Source organism: Lygodium microphyllum, chromosome 10, assembly GCF_053477565.2.
Source record: "Lygodium microphyllum isolate KBCC chromosome 10, Lygodium_microphyllum_v1.1.10, whole genome shotgun sequence".
Lineage (NCBI taxonomy): Eukaryota > Viridiplantae > Streptophyta > Polypodiopsida > Schizaeales > Lygodiaceae > Lygodium > Lygodium microphyllum.
In genome coordinates, this window is record NC_141144.1 from 1,124,741 (window position 1) to 1,152,715 (window position 27,975).

At 45.5% G+C, this 27,975-nt stretch overlaps 1 protein-coding gene across 1 annotated transcript in view; it reads left to right on the top strand.

Moving 5' to 3' along the window:
- Positions 1 to 27,975, top strand: part of LOC148029630 (ABC transporter G family member 35-like) — a 250,697-nt gene that overhangs the window by 78,282 nt on the left and 144,440 nt on the right. The window contains exon 5 of the mRNA XM_087685869.1: positions 8 to 206. Within this exon, the coding sequence (XP_087541995.1) occupies positions 8 to 206 (199 nt within the window). The remainder of the gene's footprint in view (positions 1 to 7; positions 207 to 27,975) is intronic.

A 27,975-nucleotide genomic window follows, 5' to 3' on the forward strand; every position in this document is an offset into this window, starting at 1 on the left:
TTGACAGGTACAGTAAACCAAAGCACTTGGGAATAGGAGAGTTTTTGGAAGAAGTGACAACAAATGATGGTACTATGTTTCTAAAACCAGGTTTTCACAAGATGGAGCTTGAGGATTTTGTAGCTTCGTACAAGCTATCAGACATGTATAAAGATACTCGCAGAGTTGTAGATAGTCCAAATCTGCTTCAGGAACTTTGGGTGCAGGTACATCTTGGAAGATCAGAAACTGTGATTCACCTTTCATGAAGTCATTTGCTGAAAATTCAGGAACCTTTCCACCATGAATGCAGTTGCACAATATGATTATCTAAGAGACCCTTGTTTTCCTACTCTAATCAAATGATAGGGGGTTGATCCACCGGATGCTCATTGAGACTAATTTGAGGCCATGGATGTGCAAATCACAGCAGAGGAAAATCTACCTGCGTTTACTGGTCATCAATAGTTTAGAGTCAAACAGCACCTCCTTAAAATGGGTTGCAAGGGTAGGTTGAAACTTGTTTGTTTTGTTAAGTGTCATGCTTGAAGGATGGCCAAATGTTTTCATAATTCTGTCTATCTGTGTGTGAAAGAATCTCATAATAAATGGGGTCCCATGTTACATGTGCACACATATGCAGGAATAAATCTTCTTGTGGTGCGACAACCAAAGTGGAAGTTTTACAGTGGGCTTGCTTCTTGTTATTTCTGATGCAAGCATATTTTGTTGCAACTTCTATTTATCACGTTGAAAGACATTATTCTCAAACTTTCCTTGACTATCAAGAACTGCTCACCATTAAAGGGCGTAATGAGTGCAATACTAAGGTAAAGCTTCTTCTAGTGTCACCTGGTCGGCCTCTACTCCAGTATCTGATCGTCAACAAGCACCTCCAGTAACCCAAGGCTGCCAGTGATGCAAATCAAATGGAATCCTAACATCCTTCAAGTGAATAAAATTTTTTACACCTTGTGAGGCTTCCAAGAAGCTTTAAATCTCTGAGAGAGACATGGCGTGCTCAACAATGTGTCTGCTGGGTAAAGCCTCTTTGCTGACAGACAGCCAACAGAAAGCCCCTTGATCTATGCATCCTAGACTTGCCTCCACATAGCTAACAATGTTTCTAGTACCTCATCAATATTCAATCCAAATACTCTTGGGGGAGGGGGTAGCACTATTTTACTACAATTGAGATCTGTATAGTACCAGACATTCCACCTAGGCATGCAGCTTACCTATTCGGTGACTCATATAGTTCAAGAAGTTAGAACCCTCAAATCATCTTTGATGATACTACCATGGCTGGAAGCTGATCCGTTGATCTAGCACTTGTGGCTGATCAAAGGCTTTGCCAACGTACTCAAAGCAATAGTATATCTTGGGCTTGTGTAGTATCACTGCCGTGAGGTGCTTCTAGAAGATGGGCAATGAATCACAATAAAAAGTGTGATTTTTTTTGTTGCCAATTGCACTATAATTCATGGAAAGGTGCACCTTAAAAGTTCTTATCCACCCAATGAGTAATTCTAGTAGGTACCCAGTCCAATCATCTGCATAAAAATATATGTTACCGTCCTGGTCTCATGGCAAAAATGCAAGCCATTTTTCTTTGATAGGGGAATTAGTCTCTCTTACGGCCCCCTAAGTCCTTTCCACACCTGTCATCTAAGCAAGGACATCATTCATACAATGTTAATAGCTGTCTCTCTTGTCTTTGGCAAAATGGGACTGTATGTGAGAGTGCTCCCTAGCTTTAAGCCATCCTACCATTGACCCTAGGTGTCTCTCGTTTTTGGCAAAATGATCTCCTTCTAGCATACTATGAACCTAATATTTTGTAGAGGTAATGTTAAACTCTGAAGAGGTTGTGAAGGAACTTGTAGTTTGGAAGTCACCAAGGCCATAGTGAAAGGGTGGCCTCCCATAATGGGGTGGGCAACCCTTCAACCCCTTATCAAGAAGCGATTTCTAGTTTGACTCCTTGATGTGAGCACTAGACTGCCTTGGATGGCTCAACTTCGATATTTAGGAGGAGGAGGGAGAGAGTATGAAGATGAAGAATACATCAGTGTGTGCAAAATGCTAGAATGGCCTGTGAGGTTTGAAAATTGTAACATTGAAGATGATGCCTCAAGTACAACGAAAATATGAGTAGAAATAAATCAAAGTCCTATGCCTAGAGAAATAAAAAAGGAATGTAAGTGTAATGTAGTATGTGCTCATCCTAATAGATTTCATTGACAAGGTGTTGCAGCAAGTAATCCAGCATAATAGGGCCAAAGCATCTTGGCAAGCCTCTCTTGTGCGGTGAGCGATGATGGGTCATAATTTGTCAAATTTTTTAATTTACTTTTTTTTTGGGGGGGGGGGGGGGGGCGGGATGCTCTATCACAAAAAACATGAATATGCTGAAGGTTGATGGACGAATCCTCAGTCTTTGAATTGCCGGTATGGCAGCACCACCACTTGATACCGGTACAGCAGCACCACTACTTGATGGAGTAGACGACATTTGTCCTCTTCGCTATTGAAGCCCTTGCCTCTTGCATACTCTTCACTCCTAAGAGCCCCCTGGGCTCAGATATCGTGTAGAAATTACATGGCGCAGAGGACATAATCTGAGCAAGGAGTAGAGAACACAAATTAAATCTTATCAGCTGCGTGGATCCTTAACATTTGAAAATAAAAAATTCCACTTACTAGGGCCTTGTTTGCTCTATTCAAGAACTATTACAAAATTTTATTTGGTCCTTTTTCTATTTATTATTTTCGATTTAGAAGTAACTTTTTAATTTCCTGTATGACAAACGTATAGATTGATAAAGGACACGGTTAGTGTTAGGGTAACTTAGAGACAATGAACACAATGGATAGTAAAGAATGAATACTGAATACAATAGAATGCTCAATGCAAGAAATACGCTATGCAGTGAAGAGCATTGACCCTCAAACTCCCATGTCTCGAGGATCGGGTTAGAGAGTATGCGCTAGAGAGAGTGTCATACTCTGACATATCCCAAAATGTAGCAAGGTAGTCTCTAGAGGTGTTTGACAGCAGCAAATGCAGGAAAGTGGAGCTAGATCAGTGTCATACAAGCAGAGAAGAGAATCGACTTTGCACCCGTGTCGCTCGTGCCCCGTTGGCAGCTCCGCCCCACTCGCAGCTCCGCTCATGCTTGCCCAGCCCCGCTCATGCTTGCTTGCTCACACTTGCCTTGATCGTGACTGTCCGATTGTGCTTGCGCCCTTTGGGTCAACGATCATCGACTTGTTGTGGCGGCTCTGCCCTCTGCCTCACGCACAAAAAGACCTCCCCAGCCGACTTGCTTTGGTGCCTCCATCCTATGCTGCATGTTCGTCTGCTCTGTTGATTACTTCTCCTCTGCAAGTTTAGCAGGAGTTGCTTGCATCTGCGGAGACATAATAAACTAGCAATCGTTGCTCCCTCTGTCTGTAGCAACATTTGTCCCGGTATCACAGCAACTAGCTCGGTAGTCCTTAGCAGAGACGCGCAATGGAAACCTCTGGTCATACGTCGGTGCATTCTGCGAGTGCCCCCTTGTCAAACACCTTGCGCGTCGTCCTTTCTGAGGAACAACTCCTTTCCGTCTGTGTCACAGAGCTGGAAGTGAAAGAAACAACAATCTTCGGATAGGTCGTAGGACACTCTCCATCCAGGGCCTAGCTTCGGTATTGGCTTCACTCCACGCTATGCATTGGCACAATGCAGATTGCGGAGATAGTTCTCATGGGTCAGGGGATCTTCATGGTTTGACTCACCTCCGCGGATGCAGCCCGTGAGCTAGATAGCTCACTTTTGCCTCCACGAAGGGGGTCATTTATATGGTTCCTTGGTATAGTGGCTTCACAGTGGAGGAGTTCGTGCTCCACAACAGGTTTCCTAGACACCCGGTTACCCTTATATTCCCCGGATTGGTGCTAGAGTATCATCAGCTTTTTCAATCAGTTCCCTCTTGTTGAGCAACTACCACTGCCATCGCACCCCTTGCTTGCCGTCAGCCCTCTACCATTGGGCCCAGCGTTGCCCGTTGCCTCCCTCGCCCTGCGACCCCTGCCACCGCCATCGCGCCCCCTGCTTGCCGTCATCCCTCTTGACGTCATCGCTTCTCCGCTTTCCGCCATTGCACCCCCCTCCCCCCTTGCTGCCAGCCCCCTTGCCACTGCCAGCTCCTACGCTACCTCCGCCTCCCTCGCCCTTGCGTCCATCGTCCTGCAGGCCCACCCGTGCTGCTCTCGTCCCTCAATATGTAGCAACATTCCCCCCTCCAGTAGCACAAGAGCTTGATTGGTAGCTTCTCAACATAGGGACGCGCAATGGAAACCTCAGGTCAGACGTCGGTGCATTTTGTGAGTGCCTCCTAGTCAGGCACCTTGCGCATCATCCTCTTTGAGGAATAGCTCTTAGCTGTCCGTGCCATAGAGCTCGAACTAAAAGAAACAACGATCTTCGGTCAGTTCGTAGGACACTCCCTATCCAAGGCCTAACTTTTGGGGATTGGCTTCACTCCACGCTGCGCATTGGCATAGCGTAGATTGCGGAGGCAGTTCTCATGGGTCAAGGGATCTTCATGGTTCAAATCACCTCTGCAGTGGACGTAGCCCATGAGCTAGTGGATAGCTCACCTTATGCCTCCACGAAGGGCGTCATCTATATGGTTCCCTGGTATAGTGGCTACTCAGTGGAGGAATTTGCGCTCCACAATAGGTTTCCTAGACACCCAGTCACCCTACTATTCCCCAGACTGGCGTAGAGTATCGTCAGTTAGTGGAGGACTTTCGACGGCTCTTCGGCACAGTTCTTCCTGCCTCCTTTGCAGATGCAATGACAACCGCAAGAGTCCCAAAGGTACGGGTAGTTGTAAAAGATACAAAGAACATACCAAAGTTTTTGGAGATTGAGGCAGGCGGACACTCCTTCAGGCAGTAGGTTATTGTGACTGGGCAGCCAGGGTAGTGCCTGCGATACGATGACTTTGGGCATCAGGCAGTAGATTGCATGTGCTTCGGAGCCAACGTGGCTCCACCGATAGGCCCGCAAGCGGTGGACGCTGATGGCTTTACACGGGTCTAGTGACAATAGAGAGGGAGATGGCATAGGGGGTCCTTAGTCAGCCCCTCACACACAGACACCACAGTAGAGAGCAAGACGGCGAGCGACGGACCAGAGCACCTAGTAGGACCCCCCAGCTCGTCCCACCCAGCAGGATTACAGACCTTCATCTCCACCACCCACAGAGGTGTTATAGGCTCTACCTTACTTGAGATCCCACAGCCCCCACATCTACCTCCTCCTCATGGATCCTCCCTCCCTCCCCTCCCCCATCCCCCAAAACCCCCCCCCCCCCCCCCCCCCCCCCCCCCCTTGACCCTAGCCCACAGCCTTTCCCTTCCAGGGCCACCTGCCTCGTACCTCCAATCACCCCACCATCCCTCGATCTTCCTCCTCCCTACCATCTCTCCCACCGATCAGTCCCCCTAATCCCTCCCCCCCTTTCTCACACAATCACTAGCTTATCTGACCCTGCCGCCCGTCACACTTTCCCGAGACAGGCGCAACTGCTACCATAGGAGTTCTTCCGCAGTGGTCTGTGGCCCTACTTGAGAGTTGTGGAACGCGGAGAGTTTTTACAACCTCAGGAGGTGGGGATCTTTGTGGTCCGCAAGTCAAGGAGCGACAAGGTCCATTTATAGCACCACTGGATGGACCAAACTATGCTTTCTTTCTTCAGACCTCTCATTTAGGATACTGGACAATGACAGATAGAGGAGGAGGTGAAGGGCGAGGTGGTAGACCACATCTCCCAGTGGTGGATGGGAGAAGGAGGACTAGCACTCTTTTCCCAGTAGTGGCCAGGTTGCATGATGGACATTAATTGGTGGGCTAGAGCCAAGGTCCCACATCTGAGCATTATTTATCGAGCCCCTTCACAGTGGAGGGCACCGATGGATGTGATCGAGTGGCTCCTTGCACAGGCTGCCCGTTTCTACTAGTGTACATAGTCATGCCTCTTAGCCTGGCTGATAGATGCCCTAGTGGTATTGCCTGGAGTATCTATTACCCCCATGGTCCGCCCGAGAGCACCATGGGGAAATGGAGTTCACCTTCCAGGCCTGCGGCAAAGCATATTAGCATGCCCCATAGCTCTTCTTCTTCATCAGTAGCTTGCACACCGAACAGATGCCTGTTCGGTTAGTCACATAGGCTTCCCTATAAGTTTAAATCTATCATCTTGGAATGTGAATAGCCTCCACTACAGTGGGGCATGTGGTTCCAGGAAGTTGATTGTTTGGTAGGAGTTGCAGCTTTCCTTGGCTGGACGGGTAGAGTTGCAGCCTGCCCTTGCTAGATGGATTGACATCTTACTTTTGCAGGAGCACAAGCTTACGCCCGCCCAGGCCCATTGGGGAGGGAAGGTACTTCCAAGTAGCTCACACACCTACTAGGAGTACTTCATTGGTGCCCACGGCAGGAGTGGAGGCATATGCGCCTCTATTGGCCCGAGCCTTACTCCGTGTGTACGAGATCACGGGAGGATTGTGGCAGGGAGGGTTCTGTGGATCAGATTGGATATAGGGGACTCATGCCTTGGAGTCCTCAATGTTTATGCTTCTACTAAGGTTAGGGCACACAACAGGTTCTAGGTGGAGATCGCAGCAAGACCCTCAAAGGTGGACTCCTAGATTGTTGGAGGAGACTTCAATAGCTTGAAGGCCTTAGAGGACCGGCATGACAAAGGTAGAGATTACTAGGGTATGGTAGGGGAGGAGTAGGAGGCATGGGAGGACTTCCTCCTCGCAGTAGGAGCACGTGATACTTGGCGGGACCCAGCTTTCCACAAGAGGGAGAGGTCATTGGACTTCTCTTGGGGATTCAGGTGGTTGGGCGGAGCTCTTTTGGAGCGGCTGGACAAGTTCTATGTGGGAGAGTGGGGGTGCTCTCGCGGAGGACAGGTAGGGTAGTTGGCTGGCATCACCTTGTTTGATCATTGCCTTGTTCTCCTCACACTTGATGCTCTAGTTTCAGCCCTTGACACGTGATTGTGTCGGATCGCTAACTCGATCTACAAGAGGGAGGAGGTAGATTGAGTAGCTCTGGATTAGGGAGTGGGATAGGAGGGACCGGATTGCAGAGAAGGTTGCAGAGGTCCTAGCCGAGTCGAGCAGGATCTGCCAAGAGGCAGCCCTACAGGTTGGGCTGCAGAGCTGGGAGGAGGAGAGAGCACCCTAGTGAGACCTAGCAGCCATTCAGAGACTACTCCAGGAAGCACTAGGGGATCCCATTCTCGACGCACAGGAGGTGCGCTCACGGGCAGCCCTCGCCGGTCTCGAGAATAGACACTAGACTTTTCCTTCCGTACCTCAGCAGCCTTTTGGGCTCAGAAAGGGGACACGATGTGCAAGGAGTTTTTTCAGGTGCATTTGCCTCGCACCTCAAGAGATTAGATTCGCAGTCTCCATGATCAGTATGGGAGGATTTGGTCTAGCCTAGATGAGGTGATGGAGATTGCCACTAACTACTATAGACACTTTTTTCAGCAGGAGGTAGTCTCAGCCAGAGGACAACGCTGTAGACAGCAGGTCTGGGACCACATTCCATCCCTTGTAAGATGAAACGCTGCCTCCTAAACCCCTTCGTAGAGAAGGAATTAGCAGAGGCTTTCCATGCAGAGGACGGGCAGAAATGCCTGGGACAGGATGGTCTTTCTAAAGCCTTCTTCATTACCTACTGGGAGGTGGTGAGGGACCCCCTACTACTGGCCTTTCAGGAGATCTTGAGCTCAGGATGGATGCTAGGGAGTCTATCAACAGCTCTTATCAGTCTCCTCCCCAAAGGGGGAGACCGGTTGGAGCTATCCTAGTGGAGATGGATCACCTTGTTGTAAATGGCCTATAAGGTATTGGCCAAGATGATCGGTAGGCTACTTTGCCCTATGCTTCCAGACATCATTCATGACACAGAGACAGGTTTTGTCCAAGATAAGAGCATCCTAGACAATATTTTCACCTTCTTCGAGGCGGCTGAGTGGGCCCAACACAGTTGTCAGGGATTGACCGTACTTCTCTTGGACTTCGAGAAAGCCTATGACAGGGTTGGCTGGGACTTCTTAGAGGGCACCATGGTGAGGTTGGGCTTCCCCCAGGCATGGATCTGCGAGGTTTTTACACTTTACAGATCGGCCAACAACAGGGTTCTCATAGGTGGCAGGAGGGGGGAGGAGTTTCGGCATGAGAGATTTGTCCGGTAGGGCTGTCCTCTTGTTCTGTATCTGTTCTTACTCTTTGCAGAGGCTATGTCTTACTTCCTCACGTCTCATGTGTGAGCGGGCTACGTGGCCTTCGACTTTCGGTGAGGGAGGAGATGGAGCTGCTAGATTTAGAGAATGCAGATGATACCGCCCTTTATATAGAGGATGATGAGCTGATGTTGGAGAGAGTGAGACTAGCTCTCAAGGTGTTTTGCACTACTACAGTTGGAGCGAAAACCAATTGACAGAAGTCGGTTGGTCTTCTTACAGACCCGGACTCTAGCCTGGAGTGGGACATCCACTTGAGGTTTAGATGGGTGTGCAAGGCGTAGACCGTCCGATACCTAGGGTTCTAGGTGGGACTCGACATCACTCCTGCCCAGCAGTTTCTTCTAGTTCTCGACTCTATCAGGTGGAAGCTGACCTACTAGAGTATTACTCACCTTTCCTTAGCAGCCCGAGCCGTGGTGGTCAACCGGGTGCTCCTAGCGACGTCTTGGTACATCGCCTTGTGTTGGTGCTTCTCGTCTTGTGTAGTTTAGCTTCGCCGCCTAGTGCTGAATTTTCTCTAGGCTGGCTCAGAGGGTTCCAAGGATTCCATGGATGGGTGGTAAATCCCTGGTTACAATTTAATTACAGCAGCAAATAATTAATGCAAATCTGAAAATACAAATTTACCTACTGATCTTGGATAATGCACACCCGATTGGCCCCAAATATGGCACCCCTTTCAGTATTTCTTTAGGTTTATTGAAGAAAAAGTTAGTTTACAATTGGATTCTCCCGATTCCCTTCGCAATCCAAACTCCAACCCTCTGCAAAGTGCAAAACATGCCTCTCTTTTGCTTATCCTATGATCTTTAAGTGGATACTCAACCGTCTGACAAGCTGCATCCATGCTTTCCACATAGTGATCAACCTCAGAGATCTTATCTTTTCTGTGCAAAATATGGGGTAGTTTCTTACCACTCTCTATCACCTCAAAAGGGGCCTTACCAATGGAACTATGCACTATGTTGTTGTATACAAACTCAACCAACGGCAAATACTATTCCCACTCTGCTTTGTGGTGTCCATTGTACTAGCCTTTCTTTTGTGGATGGGTAGTAAATCCCTGATTACAACTTAATTACAGCAATAAACAATAAATGCAAATCTAAAAATATAAATTTACCTGTTACTGATCTTGGACAATGCACACCCGATTGGCCCCAAAATTGACACCCGTTTCAGTATTTCTTTAGCTTTATTGAAGAACAAGTTGATTTGCAATGAGATTCTCCCGATCCCCTTCGCAATCCAAACTTCCCTTGATGTGTAAAGTGACCAGCAAGTCTTGAATCTAATTTGCCCCTTGACTCAGACACTTAATTGGCCTTTACCCACTTCATAGATGTTGGAAATGCCTCAATATCAATTGTTGGCTAGTTCTCCACCTAAATTTAGCTGAAATTCATCTTCAGCTCTAAAAAGTCCAAGTCTTGGAGCTTCCTATTTTTGATACGCTTCTCAAGGCTGCTGCTAAACTCTAATTTTTGCTTTAAATTAGGGTTTACAGCAGAGAAATCTACAATTTCTCAGCCTCCAAGGGTCCAAATGCTGAGATCTTCGGAGAAGGCTGTGAAATGGTTGGGAGATGAGAGAGAAAGCTGTAGAGAGAGAAAATTTAGAGTTTTGTCACGAAGAATGATTGAAAATCAGTCAAATGCAGCTGCTGCCCTGCCACAACAGCTTGTAGATGCAAAGAACTGAAGAAAATTAGTCATTTACTGCTGTTGCCCTGTCTCGAGAGCCTGTAGATGCTGTCACTTGCTGTTGATTGGTCTTCTCCTACCCTTGATTGCCTCAGAAGGTCCTCAAATGGCTGCAAATCAGATCAACAGAATCTCCTCCCTCTCTCTTGCAGGCTGAATACACTAAAAGTACCTCTTTGTAGCCTCTAAAGGCGTTTTTCAGTCTTGTTTGGGCATTTTTGACAAGTGGCAGCCTTTCCAAACGGTTTTTTTGGCATTATCCATAATTAAATATTAATTTTCAGTCTTAAAATACTGAAAATTAATCTAATAATTATTTTAGTGCAAATTAGACCAGCAGCATCTCCTCCCTTTTCCTTGCAGGCTGAATACACTAAAAATGCCCCTCTCCAGTCTCTAAAGACGTTTTTCAGCCTTGCGTGGGCATTTTTGACAAGTGGCAACCTTCCCAAATGGTTTTTCCAGCATTATCCATAATTATATATTAATTTTCAGTCTTTAAATACTGAAAATTAATCTAATAATTAATTTGCTTTCCTAAAAAATCATCTGATTGGCCAATAATTAAGTTGGCTATGCATCTTCCACTCCCGAGTGTCTCTGTGCCATCTTTGACGATCAAATTGGCGTTAGGTACCATAAAATGCCACTTCTCTAGTGTCACCAACTAACACTTATGGGGAAGTCAATGACCTAGGCCAACAATTGGCACCAGATACCACCAAGTACCTGTGGGGCATAACTTATAGCAACTTTGCACAGGTACTTGGTGGTATCTGGTGCCAGTTGTAGGCCTAGGTTATTCATTTGGCCACAAGTGTCAGTTTTTGGTGACACTAGAGAAGTGGCATTTAATGGTACCTAATGCCAATCTGATGGTCAAAGATGGCATTGCGACACTCGGGAGTGGAAGATGCCTAGCCAATTTTATTATTGGCCAGTCAGATTATTTGTCAATACATGCATAGTATGCCAGAAAGTTAAGTATGATATGCAAAAGATGTCAGGTTTATTGCAGCCCTTGCCTATTCTATATAGGCCTTGGCAGAGCATTGCTATGGATTTTATCTTTGAGCTTCCATGCACACCTACAGGGAATGATGGAATATGGACTATCATATGCAGGTTCAGTAAGTAGGCCCACTTCATTCTAGTGAGGATAAAGATAAAGGCTAATCATATGGCACGGATTTTTATGTAGCATGTGTTTAAGTATCATGGTATGCCAGAGTCGATCATTAGTGATCGTGACCCACGGATGATAGGTTTGTTTTGGAAAGGATTGTTTGAGAACATGGACACAATGCTGAAATTCTCTTCATCCTTCCATTCACAAACTGATGGTCAGTCTGAGGAGGCAAATTCCACAGTGTTAGATCTTTTGAAGTGCTATGTATCAGACCACAAAGCACAGTGGGAACATTATTTCTTGTTGATTGAGTTTACATACAACAACACAGTTTCACTGGTAAGGCTCCTTTGGAGGTGGTAGAGGGTGGTAAGAAAGTACCCCCTATTTTGCACAGAAAAGATAAGATCTTTGAGGTTGATCGCTATGTGGAAAGCATGGATACAACTTATCAAAAGGTCAAGTATGCGCTTCAAAGATCATAGGATAGGCAAAAGAGAGCGGCTGATCATCATAGGCATGCTTTGCAGTTTGTAGAGTGTGATTGTGTATTGCTGCGATTTTAAAAGGCACGGTTGAAAAAGATGAAGAACAAAAAGTGATTGTATCTAAGGCTGTCTATGAGATACTATGGGCCATTTTAAGTATTGGAGAGGACCAGTGATGTATGCTATTGGCTGAAATTGCCTCCACACTGGCAGATATACAATGCCTTTCATGTGAGCTTTCTTAGACCTTTTCATCGAGATATGCTAGAGGATGTCTGCTGAAATTCAGTCAGAGGTTGAAGAGCTCGATGAAATACTGGTACCATAGCAGATTTTGGCACACAAAGAGAGGAAGATCAGGGGTAAGGGTTCCAGAAGGTACTCGGTGAAGTTTCAAAATTATTCTCCAATGGATGCCAAATGGATGGAGGAGGATGACTTGGCAGACCATTCTCAATTGTTGTAGCTTTATCTTGATGCTTTTCGGTTAGAGCCGACTTTAGTTCAAGCTCAATCAGGTTTTAGCAGAGCAGAGGTTCAAAGTATAAGCTGATGCTTGTGAGGGAGCTAGCATCTCGGCTCCTAGTAATGGACAACTCTAGAAGTAGTGGATCTCAAATGTATTCAACACACATTCAAGGTACTGTAGTTGAATAGTATGTTTGCCAAGGGATCATTATTCAGTGTACTAGTCACTATATTTGGTATGCAGATTGGTATGGTTTTCATTGAAGCTCTAAAACTGTATATTTGCATCCGTTATGCTCGGTGTGTAATTAGTTGTGCTTGGTATGGCATTGGCTATGCTTAGTGTATCATCAGTTAATGATCATCAAGGGTTGATTATCGAATGTTGGTTTTCAGCGTAGGATCATTAATATTCAGTATGGTATTCTGCTGGTTTTGTGGACAGCAACATGTCTTATGATGCCATTGATGTTTCAGTGATAGTTTATGCTTGATTTTCACTATACTATGGTTTGATTTTGCCAGATGAGTTGAGCTCATGAGAAATGGACACGTCACATGATAATCTGGCAATGTTTTTGAGATTCTTTGTGAGTCTTATGTTATGTTATGTTGGCTGGTAATTTTCAGCACACGTTGGGCATATGGAATGATTGAATAACAATGCGCAATGTTGTGTTGACTGTGATGCCCTATGGAAATTTCAGCGTAATATTTTGCTTTTGATGCATTTGGCAGTGCAATCGAGGACGATTGCAAGAATTTTAGGGAAGAGGGCTGTCACAAGGACATGTATTTTTGAAACCTCACTTAACACATGGATTAATTTTTAATCACATGATTAAGTAAATGTTGCACATGTGAGGTGCAACTAGGGTTAGAGTAAATTTACGAGCCCGGGACCCAAGGAAATCACAGGATGTCAAAGGAAAAAGTTTCTATAACTTATGCTGCACATGTACTTGGTGGTATCTGGTGCCAGTTGTTGGCCTAGGTCATTCATTTGGCCATAAGTGTCTTGGTGATACTAGAGAAGTGGCGTTTAATGATACCTAACGCCAGTTTGATGGTCAAAGATGTCACAGAGATGCTCGGGAGTGGAAGATGTCTAGCCAATTTAATTATTAGTCAGTCAGATTATTTTTTGGGACATAAAAATAATTATTAGATTAATTTTCAGTGTTTAAAGACTGAAAATTAATATTTAATTATGGATAATGTTGGAAAAACCATTTGGGAAGGCTACCACTTATAAGAAATACCCATGCAAGACTGAAAAACGTCTTTAGAGGCTTGAGAGAGGCATTTTTAGTGTATGTAGCCTACAAGAGAGAGGGAGGATATGTTGCTGGTCTGATTTGTAGCCATTGGAGGATCTTCTGAGGTAGCCAGGGGTAGAAGAAGACCAATCAACAGTTGGTGACAGCATCTACAGGCTATTGAGATAGAGCAACAACAATAAATGAGTGATTTTCTTTAGTTCTTTGCATCTACAAGCTGTTGTGACAGGGAAGCAGCTGCATTTGATTGATTTTCAGTCATTCTCGCAACCAAATTGTGAATTTTCTCTCTCTACAGCTTTCTCTCTCATCTCCCAGCCATTTCACAGCCTTGCTTCAAAGATCTCAGCATTTGGATCCTTGGAGTTTGAGAAATTGCAAATTTCTCTACTGTAAACCCTAATTTACAGCAAAAATTAGGGCTTAGTAGCAATCTCGAGAAGTGTGCCAGAAATTGGAAGCTCTAGGACTTGGATTTTTCAAGGCTGAAGGTGAATTTCAGTTAAATTCAGGTGGACTAGCCAGCCTGTGAATTTGGGGCATTTTCAACATCTATGAAGTGGGTGAAGGTCAATTAAGTGCCTGAATCAAGGGGCAAAATAGATTGAAGACCTGTTGGTCACTTTGGACAGCAAGGGGAGTTTGGGTTGTGAAGAAGATTAGGAGAATTCCATTGTAAATCTTCTTCTTCTTCAATAAAGCTAAAGAAATATTGAAAGGGGCGCCAATTTTGGGGCCAATCGGGTATGCATTATTCAAGATCAGTAGGTAAATTTGTATTTTTAGATTTGCATTAATTGTTTGCTGCTGTAATTAAGTTGTAATCATGGATTTACCACCCATCTATGGAAGGAAGGCTGGTTTCAGGTGCCCTATGCTGATGAGATGACCTTGATCTCTCCCAAGTATTAGCCTTTCATCAAACGTAGCAAGCATCTCCACAACTAATTTCTTGCTATCTTTGAAGCTCCTAACCCAATTGATTCCCCGCAACGCTCCTACGTCTAGGTGGCTTCACCATTGTAGGATTCACAAGAACCAAATTGGGAACAATTGCTTGAGTTTGCTAGTTCCCTATTGGAGGAGTATGTTGAGCGGAATCATAGAGTTATCCCTACTTGGGAGGAGGAGGAGATTTTGGATACTCAGGTGAATACTTGGGAGGTTCTTCGTTCGTTTTCTGCTTTCCATGAGCATTACTTGTCCTCACTCGGATCCAATAGTGGTCAACATGTCTTCTTCATGCTAATTACATGGAAGAGATTTTTGCTGGTCAGTGTGGCTTCTATGAGGTGGTGCTCTGTTCTCTTTCTGCACGAGATTTTCTTCTTGCCCAGCAACCGCTTTGCTTTGAGAAATAGTTCGTGCCTCCAAGTTTGAATATAGCCGACAGAAATTGTTCGTGCCTCCAAGTTTGAATATAGCCAACAGAAATTGTTTGTGGATGTTATGGGACACAAGCAAGAAGAGGCCTAACTGGTTGTGCCTCAATTGTAGTGGTATGATAGTTGAAAAAGAGTAATCACATAGTTGGTCCTAAAATGGAGAAGAAAGCGATACGTATATGATGCGGTGCGCATTGGGAGTTCAGAAATTTATGGGCTGGTTTATCACTCTAATAAAAAGAGCAGGTTTTTTGTATCTAGCTCTATGAACGGAATCCAATATGTAACGATTATTAAATAATAAAGCAAATGTTTTGAAAGGACTATCTTTGTTGTATTTGTGTTACGCCTAATAAAGACATGAAATGAATAAGACAAGTGGCTGAAAATAGAATAAATCTCATTCAAGTGGGTGGACATGGAGGTTCCCTCCATACGAAGGTCCATGAGTTTCTTCAACCAATATATATGAGAGGCAGGGCGTCACTTGTTATAGACATTGCAAATCTTATCCTATACCTCCCATGCAGTTTGCATGTTAGAGAGACAACATTATAGTAGATCTGCTTAGAGATTGACAAAATGATTGTAGATTTACATAACTCATCTAGTTCAGCTCAATCCTTTGCATCAAAGCATTCGAGCTTTATACCCTCATGTTTCAATGGCTTAATTAATAATTTCTACATTAGAACCTGCTAAATTTGTGCCATTCAACTTCTCAATGTTAAAGATAGCATTGTCATTCAACCCACCAACCAAAATGCAAGAGATGAAAGCAAAATCCAAGATAAACTGACTATTGTAAATGACAACAAAATAGTCCTAAAATCACAACCAAATCAAGGGCTAAGTAAGAAAAATTTCAAGAAGGATGAGCTATACACTAATTGTAATCAAGTCATTGTCAAATCTAAGTGGTTGCCCTTAGATAGAATGCATAAAACTGGAATGATAAGCTACAACAATATGCTAACAACCAAGTGTGAGCAACCAAGAAAGAAAGACTAGGAACCACCGGCACTGATGGTTGTCACAACTACAATAGCAACCATACATGTGGTAGGCATAAACGTCATGCATATAGGAGATCTCATGATAAAGAGAGGAGAGTTGCCAAAATCATTACCCATCGAGCAAAGCTCAATACATAACTCAGAAGCATATAAATATCATTGACAACATATTGATAGACATAAGTGCCAGGTCCAAAGTAAGTGATCAAATCAACCTACTATAGGGTAACTAGATCCAGTACATATCAAGAGAGCATGTACATGAAGTAAGTGTCCCGTGGTCTCAATCAAAGTAAGCCCAAGCTCAATTACATAAATCCAAATCTCTATGCGGCATCCAAAGTAGTGCAAGTAACTCCCACTGGAACAAAATCGAATGCCAAATCATCTACTATTAATGCTGCAATTTTGATGGGCCCTCAAAAATCCTTGGATCCAAAGGTCTCTGCTGATTGTTCATGGGCCCCACCTATGCGCCTTTCTTTTGATCCCCACGATAAAGTAATCACTCTTTGGGATCGTTGATACCCAAGGGCGAGCCGCTCCTAAATAAGGGTACGATTCCTCCATTTCCAAAGCGGGGCACAAGGACTTACACTCTTTTGTAGTATTGGCTGATTTTCTAGAGGAGGGTACCCTTGATATTTTGGCTATGAAATTGCAGTCGAGCCTCGACACAAAAATCCTTTGGTCATGACATATAAAGCTCGCCACTTGGAATGTACGTGGCATTGTTCACGCAACAAGCAGCATGATATGTGGTGCATCCTTCATGACAATCAGTGGGATGTGTTATGTGTTGTTGAGCATAGAAATCATAGTGAAGCTGGCAAAATTGTGGATTCCCATGGCTTCTAGGGTTGTCTTATGCAGGGAGCTCAGCTTGACACTATTTAGGTGTGCTTATGGTCGTGAATGGCAAGTTCTAGCCGACCCTTGTTAAGAACGATGTCCATGGCTGTTATTTGATTGTTGAAATTCTGGCTGGTAGGGCTCTATGCACCCAATGACTCTTCATCTCAACAGGATCTATGGGATTGGATGATGGCAGCTTGTTTCTCTCTAGATAGACTGGGAATATGGATGAGAGATTTCAACATGTGTATTCAACATTCGCAGTCTATCTTGAAGCACTTAGTAATGAATGCACCTAAGCCATGCCAAGCGTGATTTTGAGATGGTTGTTTAAAAGCAGGATGTTTGGTCTTGGCTCCACCCATTGGATTTGGGTTTTAGTTTTGAATCAGCATAGTACTCTACCACATGGTCCTGTTTGGACCGTATGTATATTATGCATGATGATGCTTTCTTGCTAGAGATTCTGGATATCCAGGTGCTGCAGTAATACACTTTGTCAAATCATTTCCCTTTGCAGTTCAACATGCTTGCCCACCCTGTTGCCCCTTTTGCGCAATTCTTGAAAAGACTCCCATTGTGTTTTAATTCATCTTATCTGAAGCACCTGCTCTTTAAGGGTTATATGGAATAGTTGATTCACAGGTTTTTGACTGATTTTCCCAAGGGGGCAGTGATTCCTTTCAGCAACTGCTTCGTAATGTGCATAGGGTTGCCAAGCAATATGGTATTCATCATGCTTCTCTTTGTAGTCAATGCCTGCATGTGACTGAAGCAATGCTAGCATTAATCCGCTCTTTACTGATTGATTCCCTAGATGATCCATTTCTACTACCACTGGCCACAAGGCTGACAAATCTCATCCAACAATTCTAGTCGAGATCTTACCAGCAAGCCAAGTTTCAAAGCTTGATTGAGAATCTACAAGACGCTGCATGTCAGTCACATAAATTTTTTTCGAGGCTTGCACGCCTCTCTTTCTCAAGAAAATATGGTATGCTTGCAGCATACACATAGTTGATGGTTACATACCTGTGGCCCATTGTGCGTATGTGTTGATAATATTTCCTTGACCTTCTTGGTACTTAGCACACCACCTAGGCACATTCGGCTCTCTATACCTTGGCTATGGATCAACTGTCGCTAAATATGCATAATGATTTGGATAGACATATCTTACAAGGAGAGGTAATGGATGTTTTGTTACATCTATCCAAGAACAGAATCCTAAGATGGGATGGCTTGACTAATGAGTTTTTTGAAGCCTATGCTGCCATCTTGCCAAGGCAGCCATGTGCCGACAGATTTAGGAGATTGGAATAATGCCTGCCTTGTGGAAGGTGGAAGTCACTAAACTGATTTCGAAAGTGCTTTCGCCCTTGATGCTGAAACATTGGTGGTCAATTTCATTGATGGGATCTTTATACATAATTTTCACTAAATTCATAGCTAATCGTCTCCACAAGCACCTCCCTACCCTAGTGGACCCTAATCAGTATGGATTAAAAAAAAAAGAATACTTTGCACAATGTATTGAATGTTCAATTGGCCATTGACTATACAAAGCACTCCAAGTAGAAAGTTGTACTGATTCAATTGGACCTCGAAAAGGCTTTTGATTATATGGATTGGTCTTTTTTGGCACAGCTCATGCAATTTATGGGTTTTAGTTTGCACGTCCTTCTTGATACACATAGTCAACACAGATGCCTCTTCGCAGCTCATGCTGAATGGTGGGATCATTGAGCCGTTCACTTTGGTGCGATCAGTCAGACAGGGTTTCGCTTTGAGCCCCTTGTTCTTTGCCTTGGTGACCCATGTGGTCCTTTTCATGATTTCTCACTTGGTGTAGGACAGCTGGTTGGTCTCTTTCTTCCCTTTCGAGAACATTTAGTGGGCCAATCGCTAGCAAATGACACATTCATGATCTCAAAGTGGAACGAGAGAACCTCCACAAGGCATTGGATGTATGTAAACTTTTTGGCCAAGTCTTTGTTCTTTGTATTAATGTAACCAAATCCTCCCTCATCAGCTGTATTGATCCGGATCCGTAGTCTTTGCAATGGCAAGGGATGGTGATCTTGGGTGGGAATGTTGTGCGACACTTGGGTTACCTCCTCTGTGTTGATGTACAACCCAAGCAGTTGTTGCAATGGAGTTCTTTGAAATTGGAGGCGAAGTCTTTGTATTGGAAATCCTAGGCCTGGCCTTTCCATGTTTGCCTTAAAGTGGAAAAGTTCATTATGCTTCCAATGCTCACATATTTTTTGCTACTTTTGCCTTGGGCTACCTCAATCTTGAGGGCTCTTATTGGGCCTATTTGCTTTATGCTATGGAAAAAGGACACTCTACATGTAGGTATCTCATGGATCTCTTGGATCCATGCTTGTACCCCTAAAAGTATGGGTGGTGGGGCTATTTTGGATGCGCACACTCGGTTGGTTGCTTTTCCGTGGTCTCTTTTTTGTGCCATGTGCATTGAGCAACACTCTTGGGTCTTTGTTGCCCAGTTCTTTTTGGAAGAGCGGATTGTTGTTCATGGTAACATGACCATTTGCGATTCTTGGTGGCAGGTTCTTAATGCCGATGCCCCTTTTTTTCTGTCCTCTTCCTTCTTGTTTGCCCAACTCATTTACTTGTGGAAGCCGATCCTTTAAAAGGCCAAGTGGCACCCTGCGGAGGATTGTTTGGCTACTTACTCTTTTCAGATGGAATTGTTGGCAATGTCCAAGCTGATTTTGTGGGATGGGAAGCAAGAGGCTCATTCTAAATTTAATTGCATGGCACGATTAGGCTTGCCTTCGGTTTCTAGTGCCACTCTAGTGACTTGCTAGGGGTTGATGTCCTTCCGTGCTGCTAGGAGACTTTTCACATCCCTCGAGGTTAGAGGGAGTTGTGGGACCACCTTTTGGCATCACACCATCCTAGAGAGCCTTCCTTACCCTCCTTGATCGATCTTGGCAGGATTGGGACCTTATAGACCAACTCCAGTTGGAAAAGGCTTCGGATAATCAAGTATACTATCTCATGATTAAGCACCACCAGTGGCTGGTCTCTAAAGGCAGCACTATCTGGGGCATGCACAAATCACGGCATTGGTGGAAAATGACTATCATGGAGGGTTGGTTCAATAAGATACCATACAAAAGCAAAGTCTTCCTTTGGTGTGTCATGGTTGGTGGGCTTTCTCACACCACAACACTTGCAAAATGGGACATCTCGAATGATGCTTGTTTTTTTTGCCTTTCCACTGGGAAACTCTTCGCCACTGTTGTCTTTCATGCCCTTTGGCATGGAGAATTTGGTCCTTGTTATCTCCTACTGGTAGGATGTGGCTGGCACGTCACTATGCCCCTTTGATTGGGTCTTTGCTTGGCTCAATTGGACAACTTGGAATGCTTTTGTTTTGGATTCTGCATTTGGGGTGTAATCTCACACCAAGTTGAAAGGTCTTTAACACTGGCAGCTTTACCTTATTCAACAGTACCATAGCAGCTAAGAAATGTGTCTTTCAGTTTGAAACTTACGAAACATTTCTTAAAGTAAGAAATGTTTTTGAGAGTAAAAAATGTGGGGTTTTTTTTAATGTGAGTGATTTGGAACCCGGAACATGGTTTTGCTAACAAAAATAGTTGGGCAATGCTAAACTTGATGAGGACGATATATAAAGACTTGCAAGGGCTCAAGATTTTGGATAAGAGACTGATTTTGTGATTTTGTTCAGTTATTGGACTTTATCAATCTAGTACCTATTCTTGTCTTTAGCGTTGATTATTATACAACTTTAGTCTCATGTATGAGTTATTTATGATATATTATGATTCATTCTCGATTTTGACATTTGGTCAATTTGTTTTCAAATGAGAATCATTATGTTGCAACTTGACTCAGTCCATATTGTAGATAGGCTATTCACATGTTTATTTCAATTTTCTTTGCATGATATATATGAATCATAATATTTGAGTTCTAAACCATAGTACAACTTGTCACTTTGACATAAGTGACAAGTTAATAATGGATCATGGATATGTAATGTATGATTCTCAATTAACTCTATTATCACTCAAGCTCAATTGGCCGTTCTTTGTTTAAGAGAGAGTTCCATAGAGGTTTAGAACCTCTTTCCCTAGTCAAAACTATCAAGAATCCCCATATAAAAAAATCTAAATTTCTTATTTTACCCCCTTTTGAAAGAGACTTATGAAACATGTTTCTAATGTTTCATTTCTAAACGTTTTTGAAATTTTTGGCTGCTATATTCAACACACTAATCTCCTTTCGAGGGAAGACTTGGCCCCTTGGCATATGTCAATCTTTGCTACTTCCTTGCTGTGACTTTTGTTCTTTTTAAGCTATTTGATCTTTTGTAAAGTGAGAATATGCACGATGGTGTGGAGCCATCTTGCATTTAATAATCATGTAATCTTGTACTTTTTTTGTAATTAATACAATTACCTATTACAGAGAGAGAGAGAGAGAGAGAGAGAGAGAGAGAGAGAGAGAGAGAGAGAGAGATGGCGGATCTGGCCCCCCCGTGACCTGGCGACGTGTTTCCTGCCCTGTGTGCTGAGGGAGATCTCCCCCCAGACCAGTGCGGAGTTCGTTCTGCTCCGACGTCACCAACAAGTCTTGCCCTCGACATCTCCCCCAGCCGACCTGTTGAGCCTACTGCCTCGCGCCCCTGTCTTCCCTGTGCGGTCCTGTTCGCCATCGCCATCATCAGCCTGACGCCTGACGCCCGTTCGACGTCTGCCTGCCCCAGCCGCCTGACGCCTGACGCCTGACGCCCGTTTGACGTCTGCCTGCCCCAGCCGCCTGACGCCTGACGCCCGTTCGACGTCTGCCTGCCCTGTCCTGCCCGTCGACAGCCTGCCCTGTCGCCTGTCAGACGCCCTAGTCTGACCACCGCCATCGCCTGCCAGATCTGTCCAGCCTTGTCTTTCTACAGACACTGAGAGAGTGCGAGCGCGCGAGCGCGAGCGAGAGAGAGAGAGAAACGCCAGAAGACAGCAGTATGGCTGGCCTGGATATGGATTTTCTCGACCGGACGGTGGCAGCCCTTGGCCCTGATTCCGATACAGAGGAGCCGGAGGATATGGTGCCCTGCACGGAGGAGATGCCTCCGGGCTCTGAATTGTAGCTTGCGGGCAAACGCTCCAAGCATACTCCTGACGAGCCAATGGGTCCTCAGGAACGTTCCTATGTGTAGGTTGCCTCTGATCCTGTGGAGTCGCAGGAGATAGACTGGGAGCATTTGCTGGACTTTGCCAATACTCTGCTTGGCGATTATGTCCAGCACAACAATGAAACTTTTTCTGATGCGGGAACTGATGATGTGCTGGAAGCCACGGTGGACCCGAAATCAGTCTTGCGGTCCTTCTCAGTGTTTTATGACCGTGTAGTCATACTTTTCTTCACTGGCAGAATCCCCGTGCTTTCACATATTCGCCAGTGGATGCATCATTTATTGCAAGGGGAGTGTGTTGAGGAGATCTTCCTTGGACCTCGCGGCTTTTATGAGGTGCTGTTGAAATCAGAAACACATCGCGCTGAGCTCCTGTCCAAGCTGCCATTATTCTTTGATCGCCGCTTGGTCCATGTTATACTATGGCGCCCGATGGCCGATTTCCAGCGTCTGCTTCAACGAGAATGCCCGGTATGGGTAGAAGTGGAAAATTGTCCGGCAGTTTATTGGCCATTGTTGAAGGATGCAATGGCCGTTGTGGGCACAGTGCTGGAACCCCCAAGCCTCAGGGCTATGAATCGCAACCGTTTATGCATGCTATGGGACACAGCCAGGAAAAGGCCTGCTTGGCTTCGCCTCAATTGTTCTGGCATGCATCCCTTGCATTTTCGCTTGAAATGGGGCAATTTTGCAGGCCACTGCTTTTCATGTGGTAAATTGGGGCATTTCATGGCCGAATGCCCTGAAAGGCAACCGTCTTCCGAGGATGCGCAGGTTGTGCTGCCTAAGGATGACATGGTGCTTGATGCCCCGACGCAGGAGGCCCCTCAGCCGCCAAATGTTGTGGATAAAGGCAAACAACAGGTCCTGGGTTTGGACTCTCGTAGCACTGATTGGATTGAGGCCCGTCCAAAAAAAGGTAAAAAGCTGGATGCAGGCTTGGCGGATCCTGGGCCCACTACTTCACTGGATTCCGTGCGCATGTATATGCGCCGGAAAGAAATGTTCACTTCACAGCCGGCTGCGCGTACTATAGCCCCGTCTGCCCTCCGTAATCAGTCTACAAGGAAAGCCTATACAGACGGCCCCAAGGGCCCACCTGCTAAGCTGGCGTTTGATACCAAAGGCAATGTGATTACACCCTGGGATCGGCGTTATCCCCGCCCTGCTCCCAAGGCAGTGGATTTTCCTTCTACCTCTAAAGCAGGTCGCCAGAATTCGTATGCAGTCTTGGCTGATTTTCTCTCTCGCGGAAAAGGTGAAATCGAGGCAACAACCGCCTCGTTCTTGACTTCCTTTCTTTGAAGATATATGAAGATAGCCACGTGGAATGTGCGAGGCATTTGCTCTCGCCATAAGCAACATGCCATGTGGACTGTCTTGCATGAGAACAAGTGGGATGTATTGTGTGCAGTGGAGCACAAAAGTCACGCTGAAGCAGGCAAAATTGTGGATTGTCATGGATTCCGTCTGTTTTATGCAGGGACACAAGCTACGCACTATTCGGGCGTGCTGATGATTGTCCATGAAAAATACCAGCCTGTTCTTGTCAAAAATGATGTGCAGGGCCGCTTTCTGGTAATCGAAGTCTTATTTGAAGGAGAAATTTTATGGTTGCTGGGCCTCTATGCTCCAAACGATCTTGCCTCCCGACGGGATCTTTGGTCGACTTTGCAGGGCTCCATGTCACTTGGCCGAAGGGGATTTTTGATGGGAGATTTCAATATGTGTGTTGACTCTTCTCAGTCCACTTCGGGGCATTCGGTAATGGATACGCCGGAAAGCCGGGTGTGGAATTCCTTTGCGTTGCGCGTGCTTAAGCAAGATCTTTGGTCGTGGCTTCACCCTTCTTTTTCAGGCTTTACTTTTCATTCCGCGCAATATGCCACTACCTGGTCGCGCTTGGACCGAATGTATATCATGCAAGAGGATGATTTTCTTCCCGAAATGCTGGAAATGAAGGTCTTGCAGCAATATGCGTTGTCGGACCATTTCCCCCTCCAGTTTGAGATGCGGGCACACTCTATTGCACCTTTTACGCAGTTGCTGGATAGGCTCCCTTTACGTTTCAACTCCTCTTATTTGACGCATCCAATTTTTCAGGGCTATATGCAGCAATTGATTGAGAGATTCTTATTGAACTTCGCCTCTGACGGCCTGGTAGCATTTACGCGGCTGCTTTCTAATGTGCAGCGGGTTGCTCGGCAGTATGGGATTCATCATGCCTCTCTTTGTCGGCGACGTCGACATGCAGCAGAGGACTTACTGGCTTTGGTCCGTTCCTTGCTCGTGGATTCCCCAGATGATGATTTTCTGCTCTCACTGGAAAGGCGTTTGGCCCATCTTATTCAAGTATTTCAGTTGAAATCTTATCAGCAGGCCAAGCTGCATAACTTGACTGACACATTGCACGATAGTGCCTGCCAGTCTCATAAGTTCTTTCGCGCCTTGCATGCTTCTCCGGCTCGCGACAATATGACTAGGCTCCAGGATTCGGAAGGTCGCATGGTCACTGATCCGCAGACCATTGTCACCATGTGCAGAAATTATTTTATGGAACTTCTTGGTTCTTCTCCCTCGCCTTCTAGCCAGGTTACGCATGCCCGCTCGGCCTTCTATCATCTGGTCCGCCAGCAGGTTCCACTTGATATGCAAGCCACTTTGGAGGTGGATATTTGCGAGGAGGAGGTTATGGATGTTTTGTTGCACCTGCCTAAGGATAAAAGTCCTGGTTGGGATGGTCTCACTAATGAATTCTTTGAGCACTCGGCCACGCAGTTGGCGAAGCCATTGGCGGTTATGTGTCAGCAGGTTTGGGAAACAGGGGTCATGCCTTCCTCATGGAAAGAAGGCCTTATCAAACTGATTCCCAAGGTCCCTTCGCCGTCAAAGCTGCAACACTGGCGGCCAATTTCTTTGATGGGCTCGATGTATAAAATCTTCTCCAAGGTGCTGGCGAATCGGCTTCACAAGCACCTTCCAGCTATTGTGCATCCTCTCCAATATGGTTTCATCAAGGGCCGCAACATTCTCCATAACATCTTGAATGTGCAAATGGCTATTGACTATGCGCGGCATTCCAGTCACGAAGTGGTCTTGATTCAACTGGACTTGGAAAAGGCCTTTGACTATGTGGACTGGTCTTTCATTGCAGACCTCATGTCTGCTATGGGCTTTGGCACCCGGATGTCCCGATTGATCTACACCATTAGTGCTGCGGCTTCTTCAAGAGTTATGCTCAATGGTGGGGTTACAGAGCCATTTGTCCTTGCTCGCTCGGTCAGACAGGGTTGCCCTTTGATTCCTCTCTTCTTTGCCTTGGCGACTCACCCGGTCCTTTCAATGTTATCCTCAATGGCGGCTTCGGCCCAGCTGGCCGGCTTGTCTCTTCCTTTGGGGCAGTACTTCATTAGTCAATCTTTGGCTGATGACACCTTTATGATTTTGCGGGCAGACAGGGACAACATTCGAAAGGCATTAGATGTTTGGACGCTCTTTGGTCAGGCCTCTGGTCTTCGCATCAATGCCTTTAAGTCGGCCATTCTCAGTTGCACGGAGCCTGATTTACAGTCATTGGGCTGGCAGGGTCAGGTGGTTTCCCGTGGATCCATTGTCCGGCATCTTGGATACCCGTTGGGAGTAGATGTACGGCCAAAGGACTTATTGGAGTGGATTTCACAAAAACTGGCGACGAAGTTTATGTATTGGAAGTCGCAAGCGTGGCCATTCCATGTGCGCCTCAAAGTGGCTCAGACCATTATGCTACCAATGCTAACGTATTTCCTGCCATTGCTGCCATGGACGCCTACTACTTTGAAGGCTCTTACTCATCCCATTCGTTTCATGCTATGGAAGAAGGACTCCCTGCAGGCAGGCATTTCATGGATTTCATGGCCACATACATGTACCCCTAAACGCATGGGTGGTGGCGCTATTTTGGATGCAGAAACTCATATGGTGGCTCTTCGTTGGTCTCTGTTTCGTGCCATGTGTGTGGATCATCACCCGTGGACCATCATAGCCCGTTATTTTCTTGAGGACAGCGGGCTCCGCCATGGCAACACACGGCTTCGGGCCTCCTGGTGGCATGTCCTTAATTCTGACTCTCGATTTTCCAGTCCCTCTTCCCCTTTGTTACTGCACTTGGTCGGCTCTTGGAAAGTGGTGCTCCAAAAGGCCCGTTGGCATCCAGTAGGAGACCGCGTGCAGTCTAACTCCTTTCAGCTGGAATTTTTGGCAGTATCCAGATTACTTTCGTGGGAAGACAAACATCAGCTCAGACCGAGATTTAACCGCATGGCCCGTTTAGGTCTGACTTCGGTTGCGGATGCTACCCTTGCCACTCGCAATGTCCTCGCCTCGTTTCGGACTGCTAGGAGACTTTTCAGGATCCCGCGCGGATACCGTGGTTTATGGGAAAAGCTTTTATTGGAGCTTCAGGGTCGGCAACCCTTTCCTGCCCTGGCTGTGGATCGTCCTTGGCAGGACTGGGACCTTGCAGGCAAGTTGAGTCTGGAAAAGGCCTCTACCAATCAGGTGTATCATCTTCTCATTCGAGATCACCACTGGCTGAGTGTGAAAGCTAATACTGTTTGGGGACTGCGGAAATCGAGGACATGGTGGCAGGCAACGCTGATGGAGGGCTGGCGGAATAAGGCACCTTTCAAATGCAAGGTCTTTCTTTGGCGGGTAATGATTGGTGGTCTTCCGCTTGCTTCGGCCCTTTCCAAGCGCCGAATCTCGAATGGCAATTGTTTCTTCTGTACCACTACCGTGGAATCGGCCCGACATCGTTTTCTTTCTTGCCCGCTCGCCAAGAACATCTGGTTACTCTTGTCGCAAATTTGGCAAGCGGTGGTGGGGTCCTCACTAACTCCTTTCGATTGGGTTTTTGTGCGCCCAAAGTACCCCACACCGCCACAGTTACATATGAAGATCTTATTTCACTTTTTCAGATACTGGGGATGCTGGCACATTTGGACCACGCGCAATGCTTTTCTTTTTGATTCGGCCTCTAATGTACCAAGACATATTGCCAGGCTTAAAGGGCTCTTGCATTGGCAGCTAGATCTCATTCAACACTCCGATTTGCTCCCTCGGGAGGATTTGCATCCATGGCATATGGCAATTGCCTCTGGGTCGTTGCCATGATTGGTGTAACCTATGTAGTGCATTAGTACGGGGATTTCCCACACGTTGGGCTAGGGCCCTCGTGTCTCTTGTAATCATGTCATCATGTAATCTTGTACCTTTTTCGTAATTAATACAATTACCTTTTACGAAAAAAGAGAGAGAGAGAGAGAGAGAGAGAGAGAGAGAGAGAGAGAGAGAGAGAGAGAGAGAGAGATGGCCTATGAGACCATAATCGATATAACTAGTATCATCGTCTCTCATCAGATAAGAATTTTTTTTAAATGTCTAGATCTACATGATAAACTGAAATGAGAAATGAAAAATAAGTAAAGAATATAGAGTATCTCCCTATTAGTCTATAGAATCCACTAAAACTTTGCCAGCTATCTCAAACTGAGTCAGCGTGGTAAACTGTCTGTAGCAAGCAATCGTGGCGGCGCGAATGTGTGGCATATAAGCATCCCTACGTTGTCGAGTAGGTACCCTAGGGCATGGTGCTCTGCATAATGCTGTAGCTTTGTCTACTATGATGCCACCTGATGATGCCCCTCAATGGCGCATATCAGTAGGAGATGTGTCCAAGGTGGCATTGGCCGGGGGATTAGCTATACTGAAAAAGTTTGTAACTACTCTCTAGAGGGGTGGACGTGGCTAGGATTTTGGCTCCGATCCCGTAACAATGCTACTTTGCATGGTTGGAGCTCCAATAAGAAAAGACCCAGACATCTCTGGTCCTCATAGTCCATCACCCGTCTTAATGGTCCAAAGCCCTGCTTAAACAGGAAATGGTAGCGGCCTCCGATATCATAGTATATAGTACATCTACAAATGTAGTGCTCCTCCGTCTCTGGCTCCCATCCGCAAAGCTGGCATATCCTCTCATTTGTTGCAACATGACTCCATCGATTTGTCTCAATCATTAGCTAATGTGATGAGGTGCAGATCTGTTTAATAGCAAATCAAAGCCCATGAGAGAGTTGAGCATCCATATATCTTGGCCTCACTATGAAACCATCATGGGAAAGCTGCA